The 24,744-nt window shown below is 40.2% G+C and overlaps 1 protein-coding gene across 1 annotated transcript; it reads left to right on the top strand.

The window, feature by feature from the left end:
- The first annotated feature begins 938 nt into the window (after nucleotides 1-938).
- On the top strand, nucleotides 939-24,413 carry LOC119739224 (transaldolase-like). Its single transcript, XM_038214076.1, has 9 exons — nucleotides 939-1,131; nucleotides 16,325-16,448; nucleotides 17,169-17,276; nucleotides 17,944-18,075; nucleotides 18,556-18,616; nucleotides 18,898-19,012; nucleotides 21,389-21,518; nucleotides 21,615-21,682; nucleotides 22,597-24,413. The coding sequence occupies exons 1-9, from the start codon at nucleotides 1,041-1,043 to the stop codon at nucleotides 22,758-22,760; spliced, it is 993 nt and encodes a 330-aa protein (XP_038070004.1). The 5' UTR covers nucleotides 939-1,040; the 3' UTR covers nucleotides 22,761-24,413.
- The last annotated feature ends 331 nt before the right edge of the window (nucleotides 24,414-24,744 follow it).

A 24,744-nucleotide genomic window follows, 5' to 3' on the forward strand; every position in this document is an offset into this window, starting at 1 on the left:
GGATAGTTTAGCGCCTTTGGTGAGTTTGGGGGTTTTATGAAAGCAAATGTCCATACTCATGAGCAAAAGTGTCATGTCATTTCAGAAACTCAATGTTACAGCAGTTATCAGTTTTAATTTCCTTTGGTTTTCCAGCACCAACAGTTGCAAGAATTAATTTGGGATATTTTGCTGTCGTAAACTTATATACATGTAGTTTTATCTCTTTTTGGGGGGGGGGGGGTGTGATTGGTTGTGTCAGTTCATGGCAGTAAGCCAACGAGCAAACTTTTCTCACAAAGTTTTCCATAAGCACATTTTTGGGTTGACAATTTGAATGGAAAGGAAAAAAATGGACTGAACAGTGTTTTTCTGAAATGGCATCACAGTAACAGCGTCCTTGTCTGAAAAAGAATGGATAGTTTTAAATGTTGAAAGACGTGAACTTTTCAAACAAATTAATCAAAAAGGGAAGTCAAATATTTTTTTTATTTTGAGATTAGTAGAAATTCGCACAAAATATGTTCCTAAGAAAAATTTATTTCATAAACCTCTAAATAAAAATATATTTGTGGTACGTGGCGCTGTAGGACAAAGTTGACTTGTAAGGAGACTAGTCACTGAGGATTTTGCACAGCACGGCATATGCTTGGGGAGTTTGGACCATTGGTTCTGTCCTTGGTACAGGGACTCCTGGGTCCTAGGGGAAAAAAACTCGGGAAATTTTGTTTCGATGCGAGTACAACAGTGTGCATTACCTATGAACAGAACACAGGTCCGAACCATTAGGTATTTTCGTGCCTAATTTTATTTTTTTGGACATTGTAAGTACAGTACATAATTATTGTGGAAAGAACACCCCTACGATCGCAATGGTTATACCCGAATTGACCTGGAGTCTAGTCTCCGCCGATAATGGTTGGGGCCGGGTCCAGGTGCCGGTGTTTTTGTACGTTGCTAACCAGACTACATACTGACTTCCTATGCGCTTCAGCGAACATGTGCATATTTCCGTGACATCACCTCTCGTATAAAAGCAGCAAATTTCCGGCTTATGCATAATGTCCTCTCCAAAGCGACAAAAAATGGCTTCTCTGCTGGAACAGCTTAAACAAGTCTCGACTGTTGTCGCAGATACCGGTGATTTTGAGCGTAAGTTTTTAGTAAGTTTTAGCCAGGATTGGGTCTAGCTCTACTGAGTGGAGCGTTGAATTACGGGTACCCCTCCATACAAACGCTCCACCGATTTGCCATACTTTGGTAGCACCATACACGGTCGTCATGACGGTATGCATTTTGTGCATGCCCTCGCGAGGACAAGGCCCAAAAAAACTAATAAAGAAAATACAAATGAGGAAGACAGTAACCCTGGATAGATCCACACATTCATGACATTCCATATGACCCCTCAAATTGTTTCAAACAACCGGTAATTTTGAAAAAAGAACAAAATAGTCTGAACTTACCGCTCACAATTAAATGTGTCTGCCGAGCAGTTGCACAGTCTATTTCACTGACATGACTGATGCATAATTCATTGCGCGCGTGTGTGACGTCACTATTGAAGAAAAACAAGTTGCGCTTACTCAATAGCTGTTTTATGTAGGTCATATGTGCCCCTAGCCCGACTGCGTCTGGCCGTACAGTACTATCGCAAGCTCTGTAGTACGGCCAGACGCCCGATGCTTCCACAGAGACTGAATTTTGTTGGCCGCCGATGTAGCGATTTTGCTACATCTTTCGATCGCGATTGTCTTTTCATCCAGGACACAAATTTCCAAAGTTAAGGTTTGTAGTCGTAGAGCAACTCATACCTTTTCGAAAAAAAACGTTATTTGGTCTCAATATTTTCATCCATCTGGCCACAAGACGAATTTCAGTCATCAGATTCCACAAATATCGTCCCCCATGCGATCCCCCATGCGATTTCAAAATGGCGGCCGCGCTGTAATGTATGCAATATGCAGGCGCGCCCGCGCAAACTCATGAATATGCATAAACAGTCTGTGACGTATGACCTCGTGTTTTTGGACGTGCGTGCGGCGGGGCCGTACTTCCAAAAACACGAGGTCATACGTCACAGACTGTTTATGCATATTCATGAGTTTGCGCGGGCGCGCCTGCATATTGCATACATTACAGCGCGGCCGCCATTTTGAAATCGCATGGGGGATCGCATGGGGGACGATATTTGTGGAATCTGATGACTGAAATTCGTCTTGTGGCCAGATGGATGAAAATATTGAGACCAAACAATGTTTTTTCGAAAAGGTATGAGTTGCTCTACGACTACGAACCTTAACTTTGGAAATTTGTGTCCTGGATGAAAAGATAATCGCGATCGAAAGATGTAGCAAAATCGCTACATCGGCGGCCAACAAAATTCAGTCTCTGTGGAAGCATCGGGCGTCTGGCCGTACTACAGAGCTTGCGATAGTACTGTACGGCCAGACGCAGTCGGGCTAATGTGCCCCGCGCCGTCTGACTGTGGGTTTTTGGTGCGGGGCACATATCAGTACATGAAACAGTCATTGATTAAGCGCAACTTGTTTTTCTTCAATAGTGACGTCACACACGCGCGCAATGAATTATGCATCAGTCATGTCAGTGAAATAGACTGTGCAACTCGGCAGACACATTTAATTGTGAGCGGCAAGTTCAGACTATTTTGTTCTTATTTCAAAATTACCGGTTGTTTGAAACAATTTGAGGGGTCATATGGAATGTCATGAATGTGTGGATCTATCCAGGGTTACTGTCTTCCTCATTTGTATTTTCTTTATCAGTTTTTTTGGGCCTTGTCCTCGCGAGGGCATGCACAAAATGCATACCGTCATGACGACCGTGTATGGTGCTACCAAAGTATGGCAAATCGGTGGAGCGTTTGTATGGAGGGGTACCCGTAATTCAACGCTCCACTCAGTAGAGCTAGATTGGGTCAAAGAATAGTCGCCTGACACAGACACACAGCACTAGCAGTAGTATGTATCTTGAGAAACTCTACTCTAGCTCCATGGTCTGTTTTGGGTCCTACTATAGCCCAGGTTGGACGAAGTCTTCATTGCAATACGACTAGCGTCCAGGGTACAACTATAGAATGCAGGGCCACTTTACTCTACATCCGCACCTCCGTACGGCTGCGTGGAGGCGTGGAGCCGCAGTCGACCTACATGTACCTCCGAAAATCGATCGTGGAGTCGTGGAGCCGCAGTCGATATCTCCGAGAATTGCGCCCTCTATCGGTGCGCGTCTCTGCGACTCCCTGACTCCGCGCCTCCGCCACTCCAGTGCCCCGCATCTCTGCGACTCTGAGACTCCACGACTCCGCGCCTCCGCCACTCCGGACAGTGCCCCGTCGCCCTCCTCCCTTCCTGATTTGCGAGCCCATTTAAAATGGATACGGATGCTTCGTTCTCAAAAAAATTCCGCCGAGAATTGCGCCCTCTTTCGGCGCGAGTCTCTGCGACTCCCCGACTCCGCGCCTCCGCCACTCCAGTGCCCCGCGTCTCCGCGACTCTGAGACTCCACGACTCCGCGCCTCCGCCACTCCGGACAGTGCCCCATCGCCCTCCTCCCTTCCTGATTTGCGAGCCCATTTAAAATGGATACGGATGCTTCGTTCTCAAAACAATTCCGCCGAGAATTGCGCCCTCTTTCGGCGCAAGTCTCTGCGACTCCCCGACTCCGCGCCTCCGCCACTCCAGTGCCCCGCGTCTCCGATACTCTGAGACTCCACGACTCCGCGCCTCCGCAACTCCGGACAGTGCCCCGTCGCCCTCTTCCCTTCCTGATTTGCGAGCCCATTTAAAATGGATATGGATGCTTCGTTCTCAAAAAAATTCTGCCGAGAATTGCGCCCTCTATCGGCGCGAGTCTCTGCGACTCCCCGCCTCCGCCACTCCAGTGCCCCGTGTCTCCGCGACTCTGAGACTTCACAACTCCGTGCCTCCGCCACTCCGCGACTCCGATCCGTACCGTGCCCCCAACACATTTACAAGCACGCCCTCCCTTCCGATCCTTCATGAGAAGCTTAGAAGACAAGTGCATTCGCTGTACTTAACACGTTTTGCAGGTTTGCATATCTATTACTCCTATTCATCCACGCCTCCAAGCAAAATAAAAAACCTTGCTCCGGCGTGGCCCTGCATTCTATAGTTGCTCCGCGTCCAGGATGAGAATTCTCTACATAAGACCATAAGACCAGATTTTTGTTATGTTTTACCTCGTTACAATAGCTGGAGTTACCCAGCCCTGAATTTTATCATTGGTTGTCATGTAGGGCTGGAGCTAATTTTTCATGTAACCGAGCAGCGTAGGCAGGTCCCAAAAAAAATTGCGAAAATTTTTGGAAAATGTTCACTTTTGGGAAAAATTCTGCCAACCGGACAACACTTTTTTCAATTAATTTTCTAGCGCCAAAAGTTACCTCTTTTATGGTTATTCCCTCCACTTTCCCTCCTCTACTCTCACCCCCTCCTTTCCTTAATTTCTATTTATCAATCAGTCGCTCACTTCATCGAGATTCGAACCTCGGACGCTTGCTTGATACACGAGTCTCTTAACCGCTAGGCCGCGCACGATCGCTGTTGCATTGATCAATCTTTGGACGTATTTGAAGTATCCATTGAAATAAACTAAATATTCATGAGAAAATAAATATTCATAATGACGTATTGCACTATCATTGGCCGGCTCATGCGACGTCTCATGCGACGTCATGGTTATCGATGTCATGCGTATAACGTACCGCTGTTCCAGACACTTCAATGAGTTTTGACCGGCTGCTTCAACTCAGATCTGCACTACATGTGCATAAAAAATGTGCTCCAAAAACACATTTTTACCAATTTTTTTTCGCATGTCCACTCTTTCCTGGATTCCTCTTGGTTGAAATCACAAGGTAAGGTGAAAATTTGGATGTTTGGTGGCAGGTAAGTGGTGTCCGGTTGGCAGAATTTTTCCCAAGTTTGGGGTGCCTGGAATAACCATTACACAGCTACAGGTCCTTGAAGTAAAAAACGATCCACGATGAAGATTCAGCCTACAATTGCAGTGAAAAAAGGAGGAATAACCGCTAACCTGACAACCTTGCAGGCATGGCCAGGACCGCAATTGGTTTGTGCACAAAAAAAATTGTGTACAATGAATGGCGATCGATTACCAGGCACAGAGCACTGTCAACTACTCGTTTTTGCCGGCTGCGCTGGCTGTTGGCGCATGACGTCACGCGGAAGCGTAACACCCAATGACTGTTTCATGCACTATCGGTTGCGGTTCCAGTACCAAAGCTGTGATGCGAGTGGTAAACCTCATATTAGTGATAAATGATAAAATTCAGGGCTGGGTAACTCCAGCTACTCGTTACAGAAGCTTATTTGACGCCTACATTTTCTATGTGTCCTTACCTATTGGGCCGCTGGGTGCAGGAATTCCATATGTGATGCTGACTGACATTAATCAGGAAAATAAACTCTAAAGCAGCTTTACACGTGTACGTGTTTGTAGTCTCTTTTCATCAGTTTATTCCCAGAGTCGTACGTCATGTACAATGTACGTGCGTACGAAAGCACGCACGCTAGCGCCCTCATTTGTTTAGTTTTGGTTGGAACCGTGACGTCACTCCAGCCAACCGATGTCACGAAAACGCTCAACCAATGACCAAAGCCGAAACGTGTTTCTGGTAACTGGCGCGAAAACACGCTCGGTCATTGGATTAGCGACCGCGCCTTCAAGTAAGTGCGCGTGCGTATGAGGGTGGTTACTAAGCAAATCGCGCATGCGCACTGCATATTCATGCTGCATAGTCTGGCCCCCGGACCAGACGTGATATGAGCGTCGAGAATAATTGTCCGGTCTAGGGAACCAGACTACACGCTGCACAGACATACATCATGTACGACTAGAATAGACTCGGCGGTGAGAAACTGATGAAAAGAGTCTACAAACACGTACAAGTTTAACGTTGCTTTCGAGTTTATTTTCCAGATTAAGGTCGGTCAGCATCGCATATGGAATTTCTGAACCCAGCGGCCCAATAGATAAGGACACATAGAATACTACAACGTAAAAATTGGCTTCTCCAACAAGGTAAAAATATTAAAAATATTGGTCAGAAATTTTTTTCGCCTGGTTTTGAGCACTTCATACCCTGGACTCCCTCCGTTACGTATGGAGGAAAGGGAGTCCACCTGGGCTTGGTCCTACTAGTACTAGGCTCATTCTTCGTTAAAGTGTTCAAGTTGGGACTCGGACTTTACAAAATATCAACTACTATGAATATATGAAATCTGCTCAAAATCGTTAAGTTTAATAGCTCCAGAACATGGTTTACTCCAACTACAACGCAACAAGGAGTGTTGAGCAGTATTGATGCAGATGCAGAGTACTGATTTTTAACTTAACTATATTTTTTGACATAAATACTTGAAACTGAACCTTCTAAAACGTGTTTTAACAACCTAATAGATACGTTACCACCATTCTATTTATAGAAAAGTTGTCTTTGAAACAAAAACTGGGGAGGCTTAAGTCAATATGAATTTCGGAGCTACACATTGTGAAAGACGGACTAAAAATAGAGGAATTTGAGTGACAGTATTAACAGGTACATTGGAAAACATCGGTTTTTTTCTAGATTGTTAACCCTAACCCACCTCACTCCTCCAAAATCCTCCTGGCGGTTTTGGAGGATTCTAGAGGATTGAGGATGAATGGTGATTGAATCAAATGAGGATTCTGGAGGATTGAGGATGAATGGTGATTGAAGCACATGAGGATTTTGGAGGATTGAGGATGAATGGTGATTGAAGCACAAGAGGATTTTGGAGGATTGAGGATGAATGCATTTTGAGGCAGGACTGTCTGATGATTTTGAAGGATTTGGCGTTGGTTATCCTTCATTTAAACACGAGTGCAAAGTTTTGGGATGAGGAGGATTTTGGAGGATTGAGGATGAATGCATTTTGAGGCAGGACTGTCTGACAATTTTGAAAAATCTAGGCGGAGTTGCAAAATTTTGGAAAATTTTGGAGGATTTTGGAGGATTGAGGATGGTTGTAAGCAACAAGGGCCTAGGGGGTTAGGGTTAAAACAAGGCACATAAACTGTCTGTCTCGATTGGATATGCGCATAATTTCCGTTGCTACATCTAATGATCTATCACTTTGCATGTTGCAACTTCTCATTTATTTGCCATAAACTAAGTAATAAGTCATTATCATTTCGATGAACAGGTAATTATACAAATATTTCCAATGAGATTGAAATAGTAAGATCCACAATGCCAAGCTGTTTTGGTAACGTATCTGGCAAATCAGATTTATAATAAAAACACGATATACGGGATAACGCAGTAAGCAACAAGTTACACAAAACTGTAGAGCAGCTGCTGTGATCAATCATATTATAATGATGCTATTGAAAACGCCACGCTCTTCATACACCAAAGGTATCGTCAAAATCTAAAAATGTGTACACACTGTATACGAACAAAGTCAGAACCCGACAATTAAAAAACAATCAATAAAATTTGAGTTTGCATTGTTCCACACAGCAGAAATGATCCCTGTTTCGTCACTCTATGTTATAATGTGCATTTTATGAATACATGGAACCATACAAAGGCGATTTTTTACTAGGCCTAACTTTTTATTTTTGGGGGAAAATAACTACTTGAAGTTAAGTCTTCTAAACATCGTGTAACGATCTAACAGATACATTACGGCAAGTCCACATCAATAAATTCATGTCTTTAAATAAGATTTTGTAGATATTTTAAGTAGATGTGAATTTCATTGGAACACATTGTGCGTGACAGACAGACTGATATAAGAGGTTTCGTTGATTCTGTTTGTCAACAAAAAAACATTTTATAATGATCGTTAAAATAACAAAGAATTACTTAAGTATATAATTCAAGGACCATCATGCAGGGCGGATCCAGGAATTTTTGCAGGGGGGTCGGCCTGTCAGATATTTTTTTATACATTGTTGCGGGTTTTGGAGGGGTCAGAGCATGGGGGGATTCTAGACCGGGGCTTCGGATCCGCGCCTGCGTTTAGAATATCATCTTGTTCTATTATTAAGGTTATTATGATTATTTTTTATTTAATTTTATTTCATTTTTGGGGTCAGAGCAGGGGAATATAAATTATACGGAAATAATCATGTGACGTTTTATTCGTGTGGTCTGTTTTGCGCATGCATATCACGGTTAATGACTTTACTAAAGTGCAAAACAGTGCACCCCTGGCAAACAATCCTGATCAACTATGCCCAAATGATTTAAAATTAAAGGGAATATACATCATTTGCTTTTGCTGTAATTTTCAGAAATGGATGGAATTGGGGGGTTGGTAATATATAGCAAATATTGTTACACTGACTTTTTTGAAGTTTTGGGTTCGAAAATGCTATAAAAACCAAGAAAAACAATCATTTTCCTGTAGTCTGGTTCCCTGACTCCGTTTAAGAAGAAACGGAGCAGTTTATATACATTGGGGAATTGTAAGGTCAGGGAACCAGTCTAGCTAGCTTGTACCCGTTCATAGGTGTGTAATCGATTGCAAACAAATGCGATGGTCAATTGGGGCAAGTATTTGAAAAAAGCCAGTTTTTTTCCAACGCTGATCGGCCGACCAGCGTTGGAAATTGATACAAAAATACCACTTTTTCTTGAAAATGACAGCATACCAGGTGCCATGATTTTACAGGATGCTTTACACTGTCATTCACTAACAGTCCAGCAAGGTATTTCAACATAATTTGGTAGTTTTATTTTTTGATGTTTGCAAATGTTGTATTTTCCCTTTAAATTCAGGCACACAGGATGGAGGTCAGAGTTTCCTTTTCCCAAGTGTGTTAAGCTGCCCCACCTCCCACCCCATAAGTTCACCCCCAACCAACCCACCTACCCTACCGCCCGAACCCTCGAAACCATCATTTAAGTGTCCCTGTTGGTTAGAGATAATGTCTGAACAATACATTTAATTGTATCATCTTAGCTACGCTCGCAAATTAAAGATTGATATTTGAACAGATACGTTACCGAGCTGATCAGATACGAGCTGATCAACATAACATTTGCATGATGAATTCATAATCAGTAACGTATCTGGTGTAACGTACCTGGTGTAACGTATCTGACCGGCTTATGTTGAAATACATTGTAGGCTTCCCTTGACAAAATGTGTCACCTTAACCTAAGCCACTTGCTCAGTCATCACCCAACACACTGTTGACTGGTATGGTGTTTGAGGTCAGCTTCCGTCACGTGTCTCGAAAGGAAAGGCAAAAATAGGTAACGTATCTGGCGCTACACATACATAACACATGGATTTTTTCGTTGACAGTTCTATATTTTTTTTCAAATTCAAAACTTACTAGATTTATGTCATATATAATGCCCAGTTTGGTCTAATCTGTGAGCAACTTCAACGTGCATATTCCGTAAATGTTAAGTCTGTTTACCGTTTCGAAAAAATAGTAACGTAATATTAGGGCTGAGTCAATTCGAATAATTGAATATTCGAATATTCGACCTTCCAATCGATCGAATATTCGGTTATTTGGCCATTCCAAATTCCCTTAAAAGCAAAAATATTGGGGAATTATAAGGTCAGGGAACCAGTCTAGCTGGCTTGTACCCGTTTATAGGTGTGTAATCGATTGCAAACAAGTGCGATGGTCAATTGGGGCCAGTATTTGAAAAAAGCTAGTTTTTTTCCAACGCTGGTCGGCCGACCAGCGTTGGAAATTGATACAAATATACCACTGTTCTTGAAAATGACAGTATACCAGGTGCCTTGATTTTACAGGATGCTTTACACTGTCATTCACTAACAGTCCAGCAAGGTATTTCAAAATGATTTGGTAGTTTTATTTTTTGATGTTTGCAAATGTTGTATTTTCCCTTTAATATTTAATATACAACACTGTACAAATGTACATGTACAACTACAAATGTACATACATGTAGTCCTGTGATTTTATTGGGAATGTTGAATCGTGCTTAGTTAATGTGGAATAGTAATTGTGCCTAAACAATTAGTAGTTGTAGTCCTGTGATGATGGCTCTAAATTATAGAACCATAGAACCTTGAAGATAAATGTACAGTACATGTACATGTACTGCAGGATTTGCTCCACTCTACCTCCAGTGTATTGTGTAATCTGCATTTTCAGGGTCAATTGGTCTGTACAGTCTGGTGTGATTCAGCAAATTGAACTGGCCACATGTACATGATGTATAGTATACATGTACATTGTATATTTACAGGTAGCAGCTTCTTGAAAACAGATTTCTAGTGAAGTACCGGTACAGTCTGTTCATGTGCACTGAAAACCAGTTGCTTATTTGGTCCATAATTTTGGTCTTGAAGATCTGAAATTTTACTGACGGTTGGGGACTTTGACTTTGATGCAGCAAAATGATTGGGTAGGGCCTAATGGACTTGGGCCAGTCAGTCCCGAAAAGCTGTATGCATTCCCCATTCATCATCTCCACACTGTTCTGTAATACTGTTACATTGTTAGTTATTTTAATGATTGATAAATGTTTTATAATATAGTTTTAATCCCCTAGTGGGTGACAATGTGTATATTGCAGCTAATTTACTTTAAAGTATAGTAGATTTCATGCCTCTCTAGTGGGTACATATCTCTAGTGGGACAATACATGTACAGTATGTGGTTTGGGGATTAACAAACATTTTCCAAACAACCTGTTAACAATGGTTAACTAAAGTTACAGCTACATTGTAAAAGCAGCGTGGCTATTCCTGTTAAAATGAACTGGACACTTTGTATTTGAGTCGACCACTCAAAACTACATATTGGGCGTGCCTCAATGAAGTACCATTATGTACACAAGCACATAACATATTGTTAATGTTATAGTCTCCCTTGCATGCTACCACTCTGGGATTAGACACAAGGAAGTACATGTATGCGAATGGACTTTTGATTACAGTGTTGTACATGCATGTACATGTACATGTACCTACATGTTGGTGTGTGGAGAATTGTACTACCAGCATCCTGTTCAATGTAGTTGTACATTGTTAGAATTTTGTTCATCTGGTTTATATTGTTAATTACACCAACTCATTGTTTTGCAAGTGGAAAGAAAGAGCAGTCTCAGTATTATTTCATACCTTGTAGGCATGATCAAAATGCCATCAAATGCCAGCTGATTTAAAGCTGGAGTCCATCATTTGCAGCTATCCAAAAAGTAACTGGCGTAATTCTTGTTGAAAAACATACTTGGTTCTTAAGACGCACCGTAGGAAATTTAAAGTAGTAGTTCGTTTTGTTTTGCAGCGAAGCGCGTGCAAGCATTGGCACGACGCACACGTGCGCGCAGTTGCTATAATTCTTCGGATCAGTGCGCAACATCGCGAAGCTGCAATCGGCTCATTGAGAACGTGTCTCGGACGCTGAATTCAGGCCCAATTCAAAACATGATTCAGCAAATTTTGATTTGAAATCAAGATCCTAGAATGCTGTTTTTCTCGGAATACACAGCTGAAGCTGGGCTAAAAATTCATCAGGTTAGTTGTCAATACCCTTCTTTAGATTTTGAGCACGTTTGTTGCTGCAAACGAACAAAATGCACAAATTACAAATGATGGACTATACCTTTAAATTCATTTTTTTCTGCACTACATGTATACATGGAATCATGTTGACAGGTGAAAAGGCATATTGATGCACTAGGTGAACTTCCTTGATGCAGTATTTTGTCACTTTGTTGACTTCCGTGAGCGTATTCAGACCTTGTGGGGTTTCCTGAATACAAACGAACTATGATCAACTTAACAAGAGAGCTCTCATAGTCATTCCCTGAATACATACCGGTACATACATGCATGTGTATACGGCATGTGCTATGATGATACACAGTACACTCCATTTTTGTGTGTGTGTACTGTATGTGCTATGATGATACACAGTACACGCCATTTTTGTGTTTGTGTACTGTATGTGCTATGATGATACACAGTACACGCCATTTTTGTGTGTGTGTACTGTATGTGCTATGATGATACACAGTACACGCCATTTTTGTGTGTGTGTACTGTATGTGCTATGATGATACACAGTACACTCCATTTTTGTGTGTGTGTACTGTATGTGCTATGATGATACACAGTACACGCCATTTTTGTGTGTGTGTACGGTATGTGCTATGATGATACACAGTACACTCCATGTGTGTGTGTGTGTGTGTGTACTGTATGTGCTATGATGATACACGGTACACTCCATTTTTGTGTGTGTGTACTGTATGTGCTATGATGATACACGGTACACTCCATTTGTGTGTGTGTGTACTGTATGTGCTATGATGATACACAGTACACTCCATTTTGTGTGTGTGTACGGTATGTGCTATGATGATACACAGTACACTCCATTTTTTGTATTCGAAAAGTATGTGTACTGTACAGCATCTGAAAAGTAAACCTTTGTCCTAATGATCCCGACGGAAGGTCAAACTAAATTATAAAACACTCCTTAACCCTAACTCCCTACTGTCTTTTACTTACAGGTAGTACTGGACCAAGTCTGCCAAAATCCATCAATCATATTGCTTCTAATGCAGGCTTTGCTTTAGGCCTCCTGCACCCGATTTCATCAAACTCTTCGTAACTTACGATGCATCGCAGCGCTGCGACGCGTCGTATTTCTACGAGGCGTCGCAGCTGCAACGCGTCCTGCGATCCATTTCACTAAACAAGTCGTAAGTGCGACGCGTCGTAGGTGTATTTATAGCACAACTCGGTGACTGTTTTATGTCTTTAGTCAGCGTACAGTAAATAGTCGTCTGATATTCAACAAAGAGTCGTCGGATCTCAGCTTGAAATTTGTTAAAACGTTAAACAAAATGGCGGCCGTGCGATGCAATTTTGAAGGAAAACAAGCTCTCAGTGGACTGTATAGCTACTTTGAAATTTCAACTGCAATATTCCAGTGTAATTCATAATTATTTAATGAACTTTCTATTTACAACTTTACACACATTGCCTTGGTAATATAATGTCGTTTTTGTAATGTTTATGGCATGAAACTGGCTAAGAAAGGGACTCTTCTTATTTTGCGATGACCACTAGACACGTCGTAACTTGCTTGTTTTTAAGCCGTTGTCAAGGAACTTACGACGCGTTCAACACATCGCAACTTTCGTGAAATGGATGATACGACGCGTCGCGAGTTGCGACGTATTACACGTCGTAACTCGAGTTGCGACGCGTCGCAGCGCTTCGTGAAATCGGGTGCAGGCCCAAGTCCATCATTACTCCATCAATATTTATTCAAACCAGGCCTGCAGGACCAACAAGTCTCCCAAAATCCACCTAAATGGGAATGGATTTTTGGAGTGGGAAGGTTAGGGTTAACCAGTTCGCGCCGGGATTATTTTGACAGTGACCGGACCCAGGTATGGGATTGTTTTTCATGAACCTTGATGCCAGATGGGTTCAGGCCATCATCTGCCGGTCGTACACCCTGATATTTCTGGGCTTGCTAACTGCAAGTGGGTCACAGACAGATATTTCTGGCTTATCATCCGCAAAACGTTTTCGTGTATATCTTTCAATTTATTTATTATTTTTTTCTTTTTGAGGGGGGGGGTGGGTGTTGGAGGTCGATTTCTTATTCAAGAGTAAATCGCTTTTGTATAGCTCAGGGCTGAGTGACATCAGTTTTTATTGGTTCTTGCAGGGTTGGCAATTTTGTTTATTTACCCGTGGATACTATAAATCAGGCCTTGCACCTTTAAAGGATATTCTCAATCTAAATTTTTATGGAGAAATGTTAGGAGTTAGATTATCGACTGGGACCTTAATACACCTTGTGATGGTTCAGGTACATGTTAGTAAGGATGTGAATCTACATTTAATTTGATAAACGTTTAGCAAAATTTTCCCGTAGCGTTTAAACGTTTAAACGTTTAGTCAAGACTTCAAAAAGATTGCCGCCTGTGTCCCAGTATAATGTGCCATAACTGCGGTCACATTTATATACACTTGTATACACTTTATTGTGACTTTAACCACCTTTTTTCCCATGTTCTTTTGAAGTCTGCAGGCTAAATAAATTAAGAAGAAAAGAATCGTCTGCATTCTGCAAGTGTTGTCGAATCAAATGAACATACACTCAAGAAATGTCAAGGCCTGAGGAAGATCGTTTATTTATATTTTTTAAGCCCCAATTTTCTTTTAAAAAAAAAACACACCTTTTATTTAACGGAATGCAAACTGCATCCAAATTCCAAAATATGAAAAACTTTGCCTGCACAAATTTCCCAAAAGCGGCAGCATTCTTGAGCTGCTAGTTATCTGCAGGCTGCCAGAAAAATAGTCACATATGATTTCTTGCTACGCAACCGGCAGTCCCAGCCCAGGCATCACAGGGGAGCCTCCTAGCAACATTATTTCTAGGCAACCTGAAGTTGCGCTTGGTGGAAGGAAGGTCATATTCATGAAAGCAGACGGACCCGTGATGAAAGCAACCAATGGCGTATTTATTTGCCGGGAACCGGCTCATTTCATTGGCTGAGATACTATCATCGCTGTTTATCATCTAAGAATCTTCCAATTACTGGCGGCAAGTCATCAAAGGATTTAAAGTTTGATGGCCTACAGCTGAACCCAACCGCATATACTTTGTAACAACGAGAGCGGCATTGTATCAATTTGAACAATGCCGCTGTCAATCATTCTCTGGAAGGGCTTTTTCGGAGCTGGATTTTATTTGGGCATTTATTTTCCAAAGCCCGGGGAAAAGTTTATACGAAAAGTGAGGGAAACTGAAATAAACATGGAATTTCACCCCTGTAAAGGCCTGTATCGTGTACATGTACATGAATAAATGATAAATAAATGTATTTTCTTTTTTTGTTGTTGGTTTTTATTCAGGGGGTTGATATTCCAAATAATTAATTGAATGTACGTCTTTTTTAAAACTGGACTGAAGAACAGTAAGGCCAGTATTGCTTGTCCAGATTTTATTCTAAACCATTTTGACAGGGGCCTTTTTTTGACGACTGCGTTACCATTACTTGCCGTTGGGGAAAATGTTAACTGACAAGAATTTTAAAAAAGTGCCCTTACCAATGGGTCTGTATTTTACGTTCTACATGCATCCTTTGGTCGTCAGGCAACCAAATTTAAATGTTAAAAAAAATAATAAATATCCAACAATTTTATTTTTCGATTTTTATATACAGGAAGGTTTTTCTGCCAATGATAGCAACATTTAATAATGTTCCTACAGAGGTAGATTTTTTTTTTACGTATCACAATATATTTTCATGGGGGAGGGGTGCACTTTTGCGTAAAACGAGCAAATAATCTACGTTGATATCGCTCTTTAAAAAAACGCAATTTCCTTCCTATAATAGATCCCGTAATATGCCACCGCCCCTCAGCTCCCGCCCTAAGATCCAAAAAAATAGTATTTATTTTACCCCCGCCAACACCAAACACATTCTGGATCATCGTCATCGATTTCCTTGTTACGGAAGCGGCAGTAATTTTTTTTAAGGGAGCGGCGGACTTTACAGCACTTGGGGGGGGGGGGGGAAATAATCCCAATGCATCAAAATACATCGTTTTAAATAACGCCTTCACTTGAGTAGCTTACGGGGGGAGCAGGGTAAACTTTTTTCCTCGCCGGTTTTAAAATCATTATGAAAGTGCTAGCCATTGGTTTGATTACTGCACACAACCAAGTGATGATTTCAGCAAATACAAGCACATTCAGAGAAAAATACAGAAAAAAGACAGACTCGGAATTGTTTTAAAATTCGGTATTTTAATCAGAATAACCTTAGGAGAGGCGACATCCCCGCCCGGCATCGATCTCGGCCCAGCGGCGTATTGAAAAAATCAAACACAACCAATTGTATACACTGTGTATCAATTTGACACAAAACAGTTGCTGATCATGGAACAATGTATTAATAAAACTTCTTGGAACGTGATCAACTATAAAATGCGTTTCTAATTCTTTATTAGTTAAACAAAATAAACATCGTAGATTCTTTGTAAATAAAACTGGAGGGTAGATTGCGCAAAATACAAGGTCCCATTTTTGAAATTTGAGTTCCGTTTAAACGTTTGGGAAAATTTCTAAACGGATTTGATTTTTTTTTCGTTTACACGTGTAAACGTCACATCCTTCTTAGTACATGTAAGCCTACACCAGCACAGTTGATTCACAATATTACTGTGAACAGATCAAGGAATGATTAAAACAAATGTGAATGTGCTGTCATTAAAATTCAAGCTTTGACGAAAACCTAATAATATAAACTAATGTAATATGGTCGTTTGCTTTGCAGTAATCAACCAATACAAGCCGACAGATGCTACCACCAACCCCTCTCTCCTCCTGGCAGCTGCAAAGATTGAGAAATACAATCATCTGATTGAAGATGCAGTCAACTATGGCAAGAGCAATGCTAGGTGATATACCCAGTCCAATAACGTAGAGTGCTGTCGTAGGTTTAAAAAAAATGGAAAACATCTTTTGGGTAATTTCATGAGAAAGTCGACATGGCTGAAAAGTGGAAAATTTATGAAATCCTCACAACTACAAGTACATGCACCACAGCCTCAAATGTGGTATCAAATTAAAGGGGACAACAAGACCTTTCATTTTTGTTAAGTGTAGTAATATTGTTAAGTGTAATGTTCGTGTCCCCCTCAAAAAAATCAAATTGGGTTTATTGGGGGTATGTTTTCACATGCAAAATACAGATGTTGTGCGAGTTTCTGTTTTTTAAGGCAAAAGGGGTCATATTCTGTGCCATAAAAAATTTGATTTTTGATTATTAGTTTCATATATATTTTAACTAGTACCAATGATGGTAGGACAAACTGTGACGTAACTAAACATAATGTAACCGCACAAGATTTTTGTGCAATGCTTCAAACTGATGAGAGAATTTGAAAAATATGTGAAAACATTTGTCAATTAGTAAGCAATTACAGAAAAAACTATCATTTGTTTCAGCTGTATCCCATTTGAGGAAATGTTTTATTTAAAGACATGCATTGTAACTAACCAGAAATTTCACCTGGAGAAAATTGATTTAATTGTCAGATACGTTGCTAGTCCTATATAATTTGTCAAGTACCAGTACATGCTTGCATGATGTGACATGATTACGTGTTTATTCACAGCACCCTCAAAGAGCAGGTCACAGCCACCATGGACAAGCTCTTTGTCAATTTTGGAGTGGAAATCCTGAAGATAGTCCCAGGAAGGGTCTCCACAGAGGTAGATGCACGGTGAGTTGCCATGTCTAAGGAGGTTCACAGTTGTGATTCATAAAATTGAACTATACACAAGGGAGATTTGAGTTCACGTGAATTGATGCACTGGTATAGTTTGATCATACACAGAGGTCTACCTTCACTATTGTGGAGTAAAAGCTCATCATGGATTAAATCACAACAGAAGGCCAATTTTTTTTGGAAATGAAACATTTATTCGTTTTCTGGGATTGAATTCACTAAAAAAAAAACAATCTAATTGTAATCAAGCAATTAAAGGAATCTGCTATACATGTTGTTGTGTCTGTTATGTACATTACTTGCCCTGTGGTTGTTAAAATGTGGTGATCTCCATCCAGCCTTTGCAGAACAGCATTTTGCTATTGTACATATATTCGCTCCACCAAATACGGAATAGCACACATTGTATACTTCTTTTTTTTGGGGTATGCATTCAGAATGTGAGTGGTTGCAGGCACTGTGCAATGTTCATGAACATTGGGCTTGACTAAAGCAAATTCTTTATGATGTTTATTATGATGTTCAACATTCTGCTGAATGCGAGTACAATTATTTCACACTGTATCATGTAAATCATCAAGGTAGCAAATAAATACAATGAAATGAATGTAAAAATAATGTAACAAGTCCATATCACAAAGCTTTGCAACTTTTCTTTCAGTCTGTCGTTTGACATCGATGCTCAGATTGCTAAGGCAAAGAAGTTGATTGCATTGTATGAAGATCAGGGCATTGGTAAAGAACGAATCCTCATCAAGCTGAGTTCAACATGGGAGGGCATCCAAGCTGCCAGGTGAATACAGAAATACTCAGAGATGCAAAGAGTCCAGATTTAAAGCTAATTGCCTGGATTTATGGCCATATTTATAACTCCTGGTTTTCAATGAAAGTAGGCTTATGTATATTTGTTCTCATATTTGTCTCCAGTTTTCACAACTGGGTCTTAGTTTTCACACAAGGTCTCAGGGGCAGGTTTGACTTACTTGGTCAGCTTAATGCCAACAATGGCTTCTTTGCATATTTCATTTGTCAGTTAATGTGTTAGGTGAATAAGGTTAAAGTAATGATTCAAATCAGTATGAACCATCGATGAAGGCAGACAACTTGACATGCATCGGAATGTTTTATCTTAGATTCCAAGATACAGTTTAGATTCATTACAATGTTGGATTTAGCACGGTTAGGCTAAATATGAATAAATCCATTCCCAGTCCGAGTAGTATATTCACTTCTTTACTTCTTGATCATTTCTTTGTTTCCATGACAACCGTAGGCAGCTGGAGAAGGACTATGGCATCCACTGTAACCTCACCCTTCTCTTCTCCTTTGCTCAGGTAAGATGGGCTAACAATCAAACCCAATGTTTTCCTAAAAAATCTGGTCTTTCATTTATTAGTTTGGATTCAATGTGTTCACTTTTTTTTCCAATTCAACTTTCATCTTGATCTTCACTTTATCTCCAAAATTGGTTTAAACCAGAATCTGTAATTTAGTTATAAATTTTGTGTCTTAAACCAAAACTAATGCAAAGTCAGAAAATATACTACTTTCTTATAAAATATACTACATTTCTCTTTTCCATTTTCTTTGCTACTTCTGTCATCTGTTGCTGCAGGCTGTTGCATGTGCAGAGGCTGGAGTGACTCTGATTTCACCGTTTGTGGGTCGTATCTTGGACTGGTACAAAGCCAAAACCGGCAAGGCTGGCTATGAATCTGCAGAGGATCCAGGTAGGTGATCAGATAGGTCTGGGGAGGTTTCATCTGTATTGGTATCTTGGGCTGATTACAAAAACCTGGTTTGATTTTGCCTCAGTAAAAGTTTAAATGTGACATTTACACTTGAATTGTGGTCATAATTATAAGTGCACTTGGAACTAATTTCTGGGCCTGTTCTCATGGCTATGCTTTCCATGGTATTGTTTGCTTATGATCACTATTGTGTGCGATAGCAGCACTGGTAAAGAGATGCTGTGCTTGATCCATTGAGTAACAATCCTCAGTTACATGATGTATTGCATGTACACAAACCATAAATCCTTGCTAACCCATGGTAACCTCTATAGTTTGTATGGATCAGGGCTGGATTAAGCTCACCCATAGCCCTAGGCATAAGGTTTTTTTATACTCCCTGTAAGTATATTTGGGTGCAGACCAGTAAATGCATTGCCAACACACAGTGATAAATGCCCTCACTTCCGGAAAATATAGAAAAAAATTACTTTTCAGAGTGTTAAGCTTGATGTTTCATGTTACACTTTCTGTTCTTTGCTTGGTTTTTTTGGGTGGGGGGTGCGGTGGCAGGGACTAACCAATGACTTCTGAGTGTTTTTTTCCCTTAAAGATGATCACTCCCTTATAGTCCTGAACTCAGCACCATTTCAATAATGATCTCTCTACTCCATAGCAAAATAGAGAAAATTTCAGGTCCAGTGTCATCCCAAATTTCTCACAAAATTCCAGCTCAAAGACGGTTTCAGAGCTTGCACCCTTCATTGCTACAAACCCTACAAAACTCTGTACAAAGAGAGAAATGACTTGGTCAGCGTAGGCAATTTTGGGCCTATTTACTCATCTCCAACTGTAGGCCATTAGGGGCAGTTTACTTTTTTATGTTTTTCACACAACACTTTCATTGCCTCATCAAAACTGAAGAAGCGCAGCCTTTGTGGGGATTTTTCGCTTACGGGAAATAGGGGGCCATTCAGAATTTTTAATGTTTTAAAATTTCGATCTTTTTTCCAAATTGTGGGTGGGTGGGTCAAGCTAAATAATTGAAAATCGAAATTCAGTTTCCATGGAAAAAAGATTAAAAAAAACAAAGAAAGATAGATCTTTTGACTTGCCTGAACAACGCGCAAGCGTTCCGATATCGCGATGCGTGTTTCTTTTCCAACTTGGTCCCCTGTGTGTACTGTACATGTACATGTACGTCATGTACGTGTATAGACCCACTGTGGCATGAAAGGGAGGTGGTTTTTCAGTAAAGTTGGAGGAAAGATTTCCATATATACGAAGTTCACTCAACACCCTGTGTACAAACCCCATGAGATTGGACTGAAAAATTCTAAGTGTTTTCTCACTGCTCAAATTGACTTTGATGACATGAAATTGCTATCTGGGGGCTTGTTAGTCAATACAGAGGAAAATTAGTGAATTTCTTATATGGAAATCTTTCCGACTTGGATGCCGGGCGTTTCTAGCGGTTAGGCTGTGCAGAGGCAGCAGGGTACCAGGTGTACTAGATCGGCTCTATAACACGCCGCAGGTGTCGATTACCAATCGCTATAAAAAACTGGACTATTCAACCACTGGACTCCAAGACTACGAGGACCGCAGCCTGTGATGTGATGACTGCCCAAACCTGATGTTGTTCTTTCGCTCGTACCCCCGCCCTGCAAACAGGGCGGGGGGCCGAGGGAATGTTTTTCTCAGCTACCTCACGTGACAGGCACAACCTCGAATGCCACATGTCATCCACCTCATCCAGAAATAGCCCCATAAATGTGGCCAATTTACTGGACTGCCTCCGTAAATAAAGGCCACACTGCCACCATATACAAAAACATGTCGAACTTTGTCAAATTTTGATTTTCACATTTAGGCTTAGTTTGTAGTTTATTTTTGCTTTAGAAGCATACTCACCCCCTTTATAGGCTAATTAGAAAGTGCTGCCTTTTTCAGATGTCTATTTTTCGTAAAATTTCATGTTGAAATTTTGATATGCAAACGTGTGCAAACGAATCTGGAAATTTCACGAAAAATAGACACCTGAAAAGGCAGCACTTTCTGATTAGCCTAAAAAGAGGGTAAGTATGCTTCTAAAGCAAAAATAAACTACAAACTAAGCCTAAATGTGAAAATCAAAATTTGACAAAGTTCGACATGTTTTTGTACAGAATGGCCCCTAGTGTCATAAATTTGGGCCCAGATTTAGATTGAGATATGACACCCTTTGAATACGAAAAACCTGAGAGTTTAACATGATTTGGACATTTTCAAGAAGACTTTTTGGTTTGAAATGTTTACTCATCAAATTTACTTATACGTTTTATTGACTTGCTTGACTGATTACATATTGAAGAAAATTCTTCTTTTTTTTCATAGGTGTAGTCAGCGTTAAGAAGATATATAACTACTACAAGAAGTTTGGCTACAAGACAGTGGTGATGGGGGCTTCATTCCGCAACATTGGTGAAATTACCGAGCTGGCCGGTGTGGATAACATCACTATCAGGTAGGCAAGGTTTGCGACTCATTTTGGTCCCAGTCAGCACTTAGGTATGTTTCTGCTGATGAAGGTAATACTTTTTCGTGTTATTTTTCTCTTTAGTCCTAAGCTGCTGGAAGAGTTAAAGACGACCAACGCTCCACTGCCTCGGAAGCTGTCACCTGATTCAGGTTGGAAGTTTCCTGTCTTTCAAAGTTAGATTTTTTTGAGAAATTTCTCAGGAGGTTTTTCATCTTTTCCCCCTATCAATCGAAACATTTGTCCATGCTAAGTTACATATTGTCCTTGTTGAACCTTTTCCTTCTATGGACATCTTAGCTTCAGAGGATATGACCCATTGGATTTCTACTATGCATTTAGTGAGGGAATAAATATGTGCTTGCTCGGTTTTAAAGAAGTACGTTTAAAACTGGCTCAGGGGCCTGGACGCCCTTTGCTCGGAACATTATCGGAGACCAGGCCCCTGAGCCGATTTTAAACGTACTTGTTTAGCACATATTTATTCCCATTCATAAATACCTTCGAGTCAAAAAGTCAAAACAAGTCAAAAATTATAAAATTCCAAAGATTTTGTTCAACAATTTTACTTCATGTCATTTGAAACACCCCTCTAGTTATGGTATGTGCCTCATTGGTACTATTGTGCATGCCTAAGTGAAGATTGTGAATGTTCAATCAATAAAAGGGTAAAACATTTCACAGGAGTCCAAATTTGATGTGACACCGGAAAAGTGTTTAAGACCAGCCAGTCTGTGTTTTATCAACAGTTTAAAACCACCCATGAGACAGGCTCTTGACCAATAGGAATGGGTAAACTGTCTTAGGTATTTATGAATATATTTTGATGCCCCACTGCATTATTTTGTGTGTTTCTTTGTTTTTTGTTTTAACTGAAAATATTAATTAAGCAAAGAAAATGTGTTGATTTGCTCTTCTGGTGCTATGACATATTGTGCTACTTTGAACAGAAATTGACAAATCAGCACTGACCTTTGCCAAACATTCTTCAACAGCACTGGCAAGCGAACCATTTTACCTTTATAAGGAAAAAAAACCCATGTAACTTAATTTTCTTCATTACTAGCGGAAGAACTGACGATGGAAAAGGTATCCCTTGGTGAGCAGCAGTTCCGCTGGCTGCACAACGAGGATCAGATGGCTGTGGAGAAACTCTCGGATGGAATCCGCAACTTTGCTGCCGATGCCATCAAACTTGAGAACATGCTGAAGGAGAAACTCGCTCAGTAAGAACAACAAACAATTGAGTAGGCCTATTACTACGGAGTCATCAGTCTCTGTACACACGAGCTAGAGTTAAAATATTCGCAATGCTACTAACAGATGTTGCTTCCCCCTCACTGCAACTGGCTACCCAGCCATCATATCTGTATATTAGAATACATGTAGTGTATTTCTGAACAGGTAGTGTTTCCTACATGACTCAATTTGTGGGCGCATTACATTCCTTAGCATTGGGAAATCGAGAACAAATAGCAAATTACCCTTTTCCAGATTCAGTGAGATAAAAGTAACCAGTTATGAATACATCATGAAATTTGATTGGTTGTTTGCAATGTCGAAAATCTTGACTGCATAGTTATTAATTGTTTTACCCTTTTCCAGATTCAGTGCGATAAAAATAACCAGTTATGAATACATCATGAAATTTGATTGGTTGTTTGCAATGTCAAAAATCTTGACTGCATAGTTATTAATTGTTTTTTGCAAAACGCAACTTTCAGATAAACTGTTCATATGGCATAGAGTTTGATGGAATTGTTTGTAGTCCATGTGCCCCATGACATAATGCCGACAGGCAACCAAGCAGGGGTGAGATTTGTCAGGATTTGTCCTGATTTCAGGATTTTTAAAGAATCCCTTTTGAAATCTTGAATTCCTGAGGTTTTACCATATATATAAAGCAAAAGATATGGATGTTTTAATGGGTGTCTTTTGGCGAATATGAACACATACAAGAGACCCTTCATTGCTCTGGGGACCTCAAACCCTCTGCCGATTATTCCATGGATTGTTCATTTTCTGCCAGTCTCACCCCTGACCACCAGGCAACCCAAACACTGAAGCCTCTTGTGCATGTTATTTGGCCCACATTAGACAGTATATGTCAACACTTTTAAACCAGTCCTATTTCAAGAGAGATACATGCAGATACATACGCGCTTTGGAAAGAAACTCTTCAAATATAGGTGTTGTCTAAAACAAAAAATAATTAGCAAGTCTTCCCAAATGTTTTTAAAAAAAAGAAAGGTTTTTTAATGAGTCCGCACAACTTTATGTGATATGCACTGAACGATTAGTTTATTATAATCTTTAAGGTTAGAAAACTGGGCAGTAGAAGTTTGAGTTAATATTTTAATAATTATGGAATGTAGTTTTGACCTGATTCATAGTACATTGTTCATCTATAAACTTTGCTGAATAAGAATTAAAGATCATTTATCTTGTTACATTATTATGAATGGAAATGATTGAATCTGAGAAAGATACAGCAAAGAAAGAACAGAAAGCTACTTTTGTACTTCATTTAAATAAAACGTGTTTATTTTGACACCCTGAGAAAGGCAGATACTGCAATTAACATTAAAATATTGGTTGAGGGCTGTTTATACTTGACTTTACCTATGTTGGCTAATTACCTGAATTTTGCACCATAAAAAAACCTAGATATAAAAATATATGAATTTATTTTTATACGAAAGTAATTTAGATCTTTTTTCTCTTGGTCGAAACCAGGTTTGTTTTGTTAAACCGATGTTTTGATTTTGAGCAAGGTCCTAATTGATATATAATTTTCTTTGAGTTTGAAGGTGTTTAAAAAACAGGAAAGGGAAGGGGACAGTGATGTTCGAGGTAAATGTAATAAAGTACTGTAGCAGAGAATGCGTGTGTGCAATTTATTTTTGGTGGTGGATTAATGAAAGAGAATTTGCAGGTTTTCTTTAAAATGACACTCGTGTTATTTACATTGGTTGTAAGTGGTTTGGATCTCGTGTTTTTCTGGAAGTGATAGCACCAAAGTTAGTAGGTGCATTCTGCTAGTGCCACCAGAAGAGAAAACAATTTGTACGTGATGCAGACTTTCCGCAGTGCACCGCACTTATATCCATGGAGGTAGAAAAGACGGCGTGGTAGGATAACCGCATAATACACAAAATTGAGAAAAACGCTTGAGTGGCAGCTTTTGCCTCGACAAGCATGACGTCACTGGTCG

This window comes from Patiria miniata, unplaced genomic scaffold, assembly GCF_015706575.1.
Source record: "Patiria miniata isolate m_02_andy unplaced genomic scaffold, ASM1570657v1 HiC_scaffold_30, whole genome shotgun sequence".
NCBI lineage: Eukaryota > Metazoa > Echinodermata > Asteroidea > Valvatida > Asterinidae > Patiria > Patiria miniata.